The sequence below is a fragment of the Perognathus longimembris genome, chromosome 6, assembly GCF_023159225.1.
Source record: "Perognathus longimembris pacificus isolate PPM17 chromosome 6, ASM2315922v1, whole genome shotgun sequence".
Lineage (NCBI taxonomy): Eukaryota > Metazoa > Chordata > Mammalia > Rodentia > Heteromyidae > Perognathus > Perognathus longimembris.
In genome coordinates this window covers 65524413-65535736 of record NC_063166.1, presented here as the reverse complement: position 1 = coordinate 65535736, position 11324 = coordinate 65524413, and the positions used below count along the sequence as shown (strand labels likewise).

General features: G+C 45.8%; 1 protein-coding gene across 1 annotated transcript in view; it reads right to left on the bottom strand.

The window, feature by feature from the left end:
* Positions 1-8130, bottom strand: part of LOC125353719 (signal-regulatory protein beta-1-like) — a 62159-nt gene extending 54029 nt beyond the window's left edge. Inside the window, exon 1 of the mRNA XM_048349376.1 lies at positions 7969-8130. Coding sequence (XP_048205333.1) covers positions 7969-8044 — 76 coding nt within the window. The 5' untranslated portion in view covers positions 8045-8130. The remainder of the gene's footprint in view (positions 1-7968) is intronic.
* Between the last annotated feature and the right edge of the window lie 3194 nt (positions 8131-11324).

Genomic DNA, 11324 nt, shown 5'->3' with positions numbered 1-11324 from the left:
GCCATAATTGAGAGGCGTAATAAGACCCTGAAGGATCAATTATTAAAACAAAAATGGGGGAAGCCCCCATGACCAGCTGAGGACAGCATGTTTACATTGAATATTTTAAATTTCTCTAAGGACCAACCTCTGTCGGCTTTCCAGAGACACTGGTCAAGCCAAAAACCCTACTTAAAGGTGGAAGTCCGTTGGAAGGACCCCCTCACAGGGGCATGGCGAGGCCCAGACCCACTTATCAGTGTGGGAAGTGGCTTTGCATGCGTTTTCCCAACTGGGGAACCGAATCCAATCTGGATACCAGCTAGAGCCTTAAAATATTTCTCATCAGAATGACCACCCAAGGGCACCTGCCCTTGAGGGATGTCTCTCCTTGTTTCCTCTCAGGAAAGCAAAGACTGTGGTGGATTTTTCTATGGAGAAACGGGAAAGCCTGCCTGTACCGGCGATGGACCCAGTGTCGGCCCTGTTTCTTCCCTGGACCTTGCCTGGTGCCCTTTGGAGTAATGTTTGCTGTGGCAGCGTGGCCCACAGCGTTGCACAAGAACCAAAGGGAAATTTTGCACACTGTTGTTCCTCCCTTTGCTCCCCCCTTTGCTGCTTATCTTAGGGGCCCCCATTGGAGGGAAATAGGAGCTAAAGGATTTGGACACCTTAATGTTTTATGATAAATGTTTACAATAAGCAAGGGATTGGCACCTTGCTGCAATGTTTACTATAAAGTGTTTACTAACCTCAACCGTTAAGTTACCAGCACCCTGGCTGCCAAATCGCCAGGGCCTGAACCTACCTCTACCTCACCATCAAGGAAAGGGAGAGCCATCTACACTACCTTGAGTGACACCAGAATGGACCAGGACTCCTCTATTTCCTATGGACTAAGCCAGATAAGAGACCCTCCATTGCTTTGTGCCTGTGTTGTAATTGCTCATGTGTTACAGTTGCTCATGTTTGCATTTGCCTTGTATTACAATTGCTTATGCTCATGTCTGCTTTATGCTCCCATTTACATTATGTTTACATTGCCCTGTGCTAGACACATGGGTCTCTTATATTGTAAGCGATAGGCCAGAGCTGTCTAGATAACAAGTGGCCTTTGGCCTTTTAGCCATCTAGGAACCCCATGAGGCTCGTCACATGACCATTATGACCTGCTGCTCACTGAGGTCCACTAGCACGAGAGAAAAATTATCAGGGCTTTCTTTCAAGTGCCAATCCCACTCTCCCTGAGTCCTCTCATCGGGCTGGCCACCCCGGCAGGCAGGTTAGCCTGAAGAGCAAGGGCGTTAGCCCAGGACAGGTAAGACCCCCCATGGGGGGGCAACCTGAGACATGGCGCGTCCTCAAGTAGGGCGCCTCCTGCTGTTCAAAGAAAAATTAAAAAATAAAAGTAAAAGGGGCAGATTTTGGGGTTCAGCTTTGGCCTTGAGGGGGAAGGGCAGAGGAGAGCGCTCCCGAGATGCCGCCCTTCCCCCAGCACTGGGGAAATGCGGAAGCAAGCCACAATTCTCTGGGTCCGGAACCAGAAGAACTGGCTTTGCAACCAGCCCTCAACTTTCTTGCTGGCCCATGTGCTCCCCATTCTCACGGGCTTTGCCCATGGGGTGGTGCTATCCAGGTGACGTTAGCTCATGAGGGGGGTCTTATGACAAGCTCGCCAGCCTATCGCCAGCTCTTGGTCAATCACCCCTTTTCTCGTCACCCCTGCTATATCAACTGTTAGCCACTCCCTTATTAAATCAGATTTGCTCTTGAAGCTGCCTCCGAGACTCCGCATAAGCCTCTGGCTTCCTTCATGGGTAAGGAGGGAGGATAAGCGACCTCGTTCGGCTGCGTGCACCTGAGGTCTTTCCTGAGCCCCCCACTCCACTCTGGCCTTACCTGCGGGTCGGGTGACCAGGGTTGAGGGTGAGAAAGGGAGCGTTTAGAGTAGAGTAGAGCCTGACCCCCCGTGCCAGGGGAGGCGACCCGAGCCCGGCAAACCGTGACTTTCACTGACGGAGTGTGCAATAGGAGCTGAGCATACTGCCTGTGTGGTCAGGGTGAACCATCACCTGGGCTTGTAATATAAAGGAGAAACTGAGGCACAGTGCAGAAAATACACATGGGAGAGCTCAGCTTCTAGCCCCTGAGTCTTCTGCAGTACTCATGGTTTCTGTCCACATGGTAGGTTGTACTTCCTGTCTATGGTAGTTGGTAGGTCCGTGACTCCTGGGCCCATGAAGAAATGAGCATGTGTGGCAGCACAGAGAATGGGCCTGGGAGCAGGAGACCCAGGGTCAGCTTCCCTCCTCCCCAAGCTGCACAGGTCCCATCAGTCTGGAGTGACAGTGCTGCTCAGCACTCCCAATACAACATTATGCCAAGTCCACAGACCCAAGATGTACAACTAACTCCATGTGGTTCAACTCAGTAATCTGGGACATGTAAATGTCTACAAGCAAAAGGATGAATTTGGAGCTTTACCTTGTTCTAAATGCAGCAATTATCTCAAAATGAATCAAAGACCTAAATGTATACTAAAATTGAGAAAGCTCCTAATTCCAAGCAAAAAAGTAAGTAAACTTTTTATGACATAAAATTTGGCAATTATTTCTTCCACATGGCAGCAAATTTATGTGCATTAATAGAATAAATTCATATGTTGAGCTTATCGCCATATAAGAGATCATAAGAGCAAAAAATATTTTCAAAGTATGTATGTCAACAGTGACTATTACCAAGAATACATAAAGAATTTGTACAACTTAATGAAAAACAACCTACAATTCACTATTTTTTAATGTGTTGCTTGTGGGTCTTGAACACAGGGCCTGGGCACTGTCCCTGTACCTCTTTGTTCTCAAGACTAATGATTTATCATTTGAGCCACAGCCCCACTTCTAGTTTTTCAGTGGACAGTTGAAAATAAGAGTCTCATGGGGCCTTTTCTGCCTCATTACCTTCCCACCTCAATCCTCAGGTCTCAGTCTCCTGAGTAGCTAGGATTACAGACATGAGCCAGCATCAACCAGCTTCACAAATCACTTTTCAAAGAACAAAGCACAGGAGCACACATTTCTCTACAAAGCTGACAATGAACACAGGAAAGACGCCAGACATCTACTCACTGGGACAGAGCACAGCAAGATCACAATAAAATTCCCTTCCCATTTCTTAGGATGATTATTAATAAGACAAAAGCAAAATCAAACACACAACAACAAACCGAAAATAATAAGCGTTGGCGAGGGTGTGGAGCAACTAGAACATTTTTGCCTTTGGGAAAATAAAGAAATCAGTGTGGCAGTGCTGTGAAACTCTAAACATAGAATTATTCGGTGATCCAATAATTCTACTCTTAGGCATATATCCACAAGTTAAAAGTAGGGATGTGAAATAATATTCACAATTGCCAAAAGGTAGAAACAGCTCAAATGTTTCTCTACGGGTGAATAGATGAACATTTACAATGGAATATTACTCAGGACCAACAAGCAAAATACTTATAATACATCCTTCATGGATGAACATTGAAAATATCATGGCAAGTAAATAAACCAGACACAGAAGCACAATATGTCTGGTTTTATGAAGCATTTCTCAGAGACAAATTCACAGAGACTGAATGCACAGAGGCTAACAGTGCCCGAGAGGAAGTGGGCACAAAAGTGTACAGAGCTCAGATAATTGTTGAGAAATGGACAATGGTGATGGTTAAGCAGCAAAGTGACTGTGATAAATGCTGTTGAACTGAAACCCTAAAATGGCAAGTTTTGGGTGCTGCGCATATTTAAAAGATTTTATATCAGCACACACTAATGGTACAAAAGGAGTTTCATTATGACATGTCCCTACCCACATACAACATGCCCAACAAAATCTTGGAATCTCTTCAAATAATCAGAGCTCTTTCTCCTTTCTCTCCTTTCTGTTGTCCTTTGCAAAACCACCCTTGTGTATGGACACCTGCCATGGCCACCTCCTCTCCTCCTCCATGTTCTGGTGGCTTCTGTGTGTCCTATGATAGTCTGTGTCCCACCAAGGGCTATAATAATCATTTAAAACCCCATCTCAACCAGGCCCTGTGGATCACATGGCTAATCCTAGGATCCCAGTTCAAAGCCAGCACACAGGGAAGTCCATGAGACTCTGACAGACAATAAGACACCCAACACTCCCCCTTACCCCCCGGAATTAGAACTGTTACTCAGGTGGTAAAGACTTAACCAGAAAAGCTCAGGGACAGTACTCCAGGCCCTTGTTCAAGCTCAGGACTTACCAAAAAGCCATAACAACAACAACAAAAAAAAACTACCACCTCATCTCTGTTCCACATCCTGTTGTTCCAAGCCATGTCTCCCGCCTCATGCATGAGGCTCCTGTCTCATGCAGTGTGAAAGCCAAAATGATTGGCTATAGCAGAATGAAATTTACTCTCTGAAAATTACTTGTCTGTGCCCCTGTTAGGAAGCCCCTCCCCCAGGAGGCCAGGACCTTCACCAAGGCACCTGCTCTAAATTTTTCCTCAGATTTCACATTCAGTGATGACCACCCAAATGCTTCTGGTTTTGTGCATTTCTCCTTCAGATTCTCTGAGCCCTTTACCAGCTGTGAATTTCTTCCTTAGCACTCTTCACTTTTCGGAATACTCCACCATTGAGCCTTGTGGTTGTTGTTATAGTAGTGGGCACTGATTCTTCACATTTTCCCTATTAGAGTCTAAGCTCCATGGGACAATAACTCTGCCTCTTTTACTCACCAGTGCATCCAAGTTCCCAGAAGAGTGACTGGCATGTAATAAGTATCTAGTATACAAGTATATTGCATATATTTTGTCACTGTGAGATCTCCATGGGTCACTGGACTCTATGACCAGTAGATATTTTCTGTGGAAATGACCCAGGTACAAAGTGAGTTTCCTATGTAAACAGTTTGGACAAAAGCAATGGTTATTTGCAGATAGGCAGGAAGCAGAAGTGTGCTACTAGGAACATCGCAAACTTACTTCCCACTCCATGTCATTGACAGAGACTGTTGAAAGATCATGCATCATCCTTGGGCACAGTGTCTAAGAAAAGAACGCTTAAAACCACTCTTATTGGGTGTGGTTGTACAGGCTTGTAAGCCCAACTACTGGGGATGCAGCAAGAGGATTTCGATCACCAGGAAGAAAGTATAGGACACTACCAGAAAAACAAACTTTAGAACAAATCCTGGGCATGTGGCTCAACTGATAGCCCACTTGCCTCAAAAGCATGAGGCTCTACATCTGGTAACAAAAGGAAGAAAATTTAACAATAAACACACTCATGATGAGCTCTGATTAGAATAGTTCATTGAGAGGCCTTGGAGCTCTTGGGTTCCCATTTCCTTTTTGCTGAAATCAGTGGTAAGAACATAATGGCCACAGGTGGTGGAGAGTCATAAACCACTTCTGACAGTGGCTGACATGTGGAGAGGGGAGTTATCACTCAGGAGATTGCCCAGGACAAGTGACCTTAGATGATATCAAGAGGTATGGGCAAATAGAGGCAGATACAGATAACAGACATGGGCGCAGTATAGATTGTGTTAGGCAATTTCCCATTATTGTAACAAATGCCTAAGGCAAATCAGCTTCTATAGTAATAAAGGGTTGCCTCGGCTTGCATTTTCAGAGGATTGGGGGTGTGGTAAGTTGACCATGTGGCTCTGGGGCCTTTGGGGGGTCAGCACCTCACAGTGAGGAGGATGTGGGGATCCTATTCATCTCAAGACTGGGGCCTGAGAGAAAGGGAAGAGACGAGCACCCCTCATCCTTCTTCAAGCATTTGTCCCCACCATTATCAAGGACTCCCACTGGGCTTCAACTCTTGAAGGGTCCACAGCGTTCCAGTGGGATCACAGTGGAGACCAAGCCTTTCACCCAGGGGAGAGGAGAGGAGATTTCACATCCTAAGTATAGCAGCACAGAGGTAGGAGCTTAAGGGAGATGCTGCTCTGTCTTTCATTTCTTCCTTTCCTCCTCACCTCTACCCTGCTAGAAGATAAACACCAGCACACACACACACACACACACACACACACACACACACACACACACACACACACAGTCACAAATATCTGTACCAGGTTTATCTGCTCTGCTAGTATGTAAGGTTTATTGGAGATTAAATGAAACTACAATACATATCACTGTGACACATGAGAACAACACTGGTTTTACATTTTCTTCCTTTCTGAAGCAGTGATCACACTTCCGGTTGCTTCCCTGTCTTCCCCCTGCAATTAGTCATCACTGAGATGTTGAGGAACAACATGGCTAGAAGAAGTCTATAAATCTTCTGGGTTGTTGTTATAACCAGGTAGGATATGACCTAACTTGAATGAGGCCCTTTCTTCAATGTCCAACTGAGAGAGAGCAAGACAGAGACTGAGACAAAGACCAAGAGAAACAGACATAGAGAGACACACAGAGAGACAGAGCAAGAATGGAGAGAAAGGAGAAAAATGAGGGACAAAGGAAACAAGGAAGGAAGGAGGAAACAAAGAAGGAAAGAAGGAAGGAAGCAACAAAAGAAATAAACCTATAATTATAGACCTAGATTTCAGTCTCAGCATTCCCATTGACCAAGGGAGGTGACAGTGGACAAGTGCTACTCTCTGCCTTAGTTTCCACATCTGCACATGGGATAACAGGAGTAGCTATTACAGAAATCAGGCAACGACTCAGCAAGTAAATAGAAAACAAAGATGTGAGGCCCATGGCAGCCCTGTCAGATGGGCTCAGCCAATCACCTCTTACGGCTCTCTTGGGCACCGTGTAAGTGTAGTTGAAATAATTCTAAAAATCGGCCCCCAGCCATATAGGAACTGTGGGTTCACATTACCACAGGTGTAGCCAAGGGAGCCAGAAAGCCTGGTACGCCAGGTCCCTGGGGTCAGCTTTATGGACAAAGAAGGGGACAAAGGCTAAACAACGTGTTGGGGTGCTATGATTAGGGGAGGGGCTCCTGGCCTGCACTATGACCGGCCTCCATCTTGCCTGTCCTGAAAGAAGGAAATCAAAGTTCCCTAAGAAAAACAAGGTGCGCAGGGCAATCTGAGGGGACCCATTCCGTGGTGAGCTGTGTGCCCTATATGTTGAAGCTGTGAATCCCCTTACCCTAATAATGGGACTGTACTTAGGGAAGGGTCGTTGAGAAGTCACTGAGGTCAAATTAGGTTGTTGGGGAATGCCATCTAGCACGACTGGTGCTATTAGAAGGAGATACACAGCAACACACAGAGGAAAGACCGTGTGTCAGAGACAGAGACAAGACACCAAGGGCAAGGCAAGAAGAGAAACCAACCCTGCCGACACACTGAGCTTAGACTTCCTGCCCAGGAGCTGTGAGGAAATACAGGCCTATTTCTATCTTCACCCAGCCCAAGGTGTGTTGTTATAGCCAGGCCTGACAACTGAACACATGCCCTGTGAAGAGAGAACGTGGGATGTACTAACAAGGAAGAGACTATGGCAGAGTGTGTGGGCAGAGGGCGTACACCAAGGAATGATGGTAACTGAGTATCTGGGTCCCCAAACCCTTGAACACGTCAAGATGGCTCCTTGACAGACTTCATATCCTCAGAGGATGAGCAGAACATTCTGGCCTTGTAGCTAAACAGACTCAAGTGGCAGTCCCTGAGCTTGCTCTATACCATGGGCAGGTTGTTTCACCCAGTGAGAAGGAATAAAAAGGATTTAAATAATATTCCCATTGCAAAGTGTGTTACCAGCTGAAACATTATACATGCAATTACTGTTGGAAGCACCCTCTGACTGGAAGCCTCTGTTCACCTGCTTTAGGTGAGGGCTCCACAGACAGTGCTCAGGTGTCTGGCTCTGTAGGGCCTCAGTGCCCTGTGTGTTCTGAGGCAGTGCCTATGTTAATCTGGAGTTCTGGGAAGACCTGATCAGGGCTGGGTTAGGATCTGGGAGAAGGAATTCTACCCCAGGGCCAAGCTCACCTGTGAGTCCCAGTAGGAGGGTCAGTAGTAGGACGGGAGGAGGAGACTGGGGCCAGGAGTCAGGAATGAGCATCATGGAGACCCAGGCAGTCTTCTGCGTCCTGCTGTCTGTGTTGGGGAGAATCCAGACTCTGCTATGAGGCTGGACGAGGGACCCTGCCTCTCTCCATGAAAGAGGAAGTAGTTTATCTTGATATTGGGAAATAGAAATCTGCCAGCACAGGAAGCTAAGCAAGGGGGGAGTTTCCCAGAGTTCAGATCCTTAATCAGATTCATCTCATGGAAACAATACTTCTTCTTCCTTGGGGCTTGAGTTCCATTCACTAAGAGCTTCATACCACCTTAAGGTCTATGAGCTCTTGCTTGTCCCCGAATAATTTGCCCTTAAGTCTTAAGACTGAGCCTCAGAGGTGGCTGCCTTTTGATTTTGTTCTTCACCTGCTTCACCTAAAGCCCCTCAGCTCAAGGCAAGAGGAACATTCACAAGACCCACTCAGTGTTGGAGCAGATGTGACAGGGTCCTGAAATGCCACCCCATTGCAACCCTGTGCTGAGATAACTGGTGCACACAACACAAAGTTGGTGTGATGTGGACCTTATGGAGTTGTGTCCAAAAGGCACCATATTCTGAATTGTTGCAAGGGAGAGAGTGGGCTTTGATGTATGAGTCACTGCTTGGTGGGGACTATGGGTTAAAATGAAAGGCTAGAGCATGCATATTGTGGCCAAGTCCTGGAGCTGGAGTATCGCCTCAAGGACTCTGTTCTCTCCTCTCCTCTCCTCTCCTCTCCTCTCCTCTCCTCTCCTCTCCTCTCCTCTCCTCTCCTCTCCTCTCCTCTCCTCTCCTCTCCTCTCCTCTCCTCTCCTCTCCTCTCCCTCTCTCTCTGTGTCTCTCTTCCTTAGTTCCAAGATTGGGATTCAAACTCAGTACTGCATTTGCTCATTGGCTAGCACTCTACCAACTGAGCCACACCTCCAACCACAGACTGCATTCTCCGTATAGAAAGCACAGAGGCCATTCCCCACTGTGCCAGATGGCACTGTGGAGAAAGGACGGATGAGTGACTGGATGAGGACCTGCCACGGAGCTGGGCCAGTCGGCCCTGACTTCATCTTGTCATCTCTAATCTGAGGATAAGAATTTTTTTTCAAGTGTTTATCTTTATACCCCTACAGTGTTTCGCAGATTATAAAAGCATTCTTGTCTGGAATAATCTTTAAGGAAGAAAAACAAAAAACCACCATGGGTCATGATGGATACTGTTGGTTCCAGATGGAGACAGGAATATCAAATACAGCTTTTCAATGAACCTCTATCTCTAAGACCCAGTTGCTCACCAGTGCCCTGAATCCACCCCTCTGAATTTCCTATGCCAAGTTTGTGTGCCATCCCTGCCCCTCTGCTTTCTGAGACCAGTTGCCCAGTCTTGGGTTCTGGTGCATGTACTGGTTAAGGGATAGAAGCCTGAAGCATGCACGTGCTTCTATGCCCCTGCTTTGTTTCTGTTTGGGATTGGGGGAGGCAGAGTGCAGAAGGAGAGGAATGCATCATCCCTCCATGTGGTGTGAACTGCACAGAGCTCTCCAGACCAGCCCTGCTCCTCCTGGAAACTTTCCCACATCCTGCCCCTGCCTGGCTCTGTTCATCAGCTCTATCTGGGACATGTTTCCCCCTTTAAGGACTTGTAGACTCCTACGTGTTCAACGTAAGAGAGTATTTTACCCAAGCTTAACCTGTGGGCTCCACCAGACTTGGATTTACTTGGAGGAAAGGGAACACCCAATTCCAGCTGCCTTTGGTCTTCCATGTAGAGAAAGGGGGTGTTCAGCTCCGGCGCCTCCCAAGTGTTCTGTTCCACCGAAGAGCAGAGACTTCATGGAGGCCAGGCACCAGTGGATCACACGGTAATCCTAGCTACGCAAGAAGCTGAGATCTGGGGATTGGGGTTTAAAGTTAGTCTCTGGAAAGTCTGTTAGACTCTTTTATTTTTTTAATCGATCACAAGGCTTGAACTCAGGGCTAGGCACCACTCATAAGCTCTTTTACTCAAGGTTAGTGCTCTACTACCTATAGCTCCACTTCCAGTTTTGTGGTAGTTAATTGGAGATAAGAGTCTCATGACGTTTCCTGCCCAGATTGTCTTTGAACCATGATTCTGGGATTTCAGCCTCCTGATTAGCTAGGATTATAGGCATGAGCCACTGGCCCCCAGCTTGTGAGACTCTTATTTTCAATTAATTACCAAAAAGATGGAAGTGGGGCTATGGTTCAAGTGGTAGAGCATTAGCCTTGAGCAGAAAAGCACAGGAACATCATTCAGGTCCTGATTTCAAGCCCCAGGATCAGCACAAAAGGAAGAAAGTAAAGAAAGAAGGAAAAAAAGAAAACGGAACTGGAGCTGTGGCTCAAAGCAGTAGAGCACTAGCTTTAAGCAAAAGATCTTAGGGACAGCACCAGGCCCTGAGTTCAAGTCCCAAGACTGACAATTAGATAATTAACTGGAGATAGGAATCTCATGAACTTTCCTGCCTGGGCAGTGTTCAAACCTTGATCATCGGATCTCAGCCTCCTGAGTAGCTAGAATTATAGGGGTGAGTCACCAGTACCTGGCTCAATCTACTTACATCCACAGAAAGTCATACTTGCCTACTTTATTTTATTGAACTCATCCACGTTACACTTGGCATTAGGACAAAGCTTAGTGTTGAACACATGGTTTTCCCTTGGCTCCCATGTGCTCCAGGAATGCAGTAGTAGCTCAGCTTCACATGACTTCTCAATATGACAGTTTTCCTTCTTATCTTACCACTTGGACACAGTACTGGAAGCACTTGACAAAGCAATAAGACATGAAAAAAGAAAGGCCTAGAAAGAAATAAAACTATAACTGAAAATGATGCATAATAATCTTTGTAGGAAGTTCCAAATAAAAAGCTCTTGATTTCCAGGCACATGACCAACATACAAATGAAGTCCATTTGTGGATAGCATGAGAAAACTTGTGAAAACCAAAATTAAAAACTTCACACACACCAAAAGAAAAGTATCTGACTTATGAGACAGTAACCCCTCTGTACATCAGTTTTATAATAACAATGAAAAATTAAAAATACTTTTTAAAAAACCTTTACACTATTTGAATTGCTCAAAAAAGTGAAATCTTGGTCATGAATTGAAATATATCTATATCTAGATATGTAAAACCTATATTAAAACCTACACACACCAATAAAGAAATCAAAGAAGAAATAGAAGACATTTTCCTCAAAGAAGACTCAAATATAATAATCATTGTCTTGTAGAGAAACAGAATGAATAGGATAGATAGAAGAATGAATAGGATAGACAGAAAACG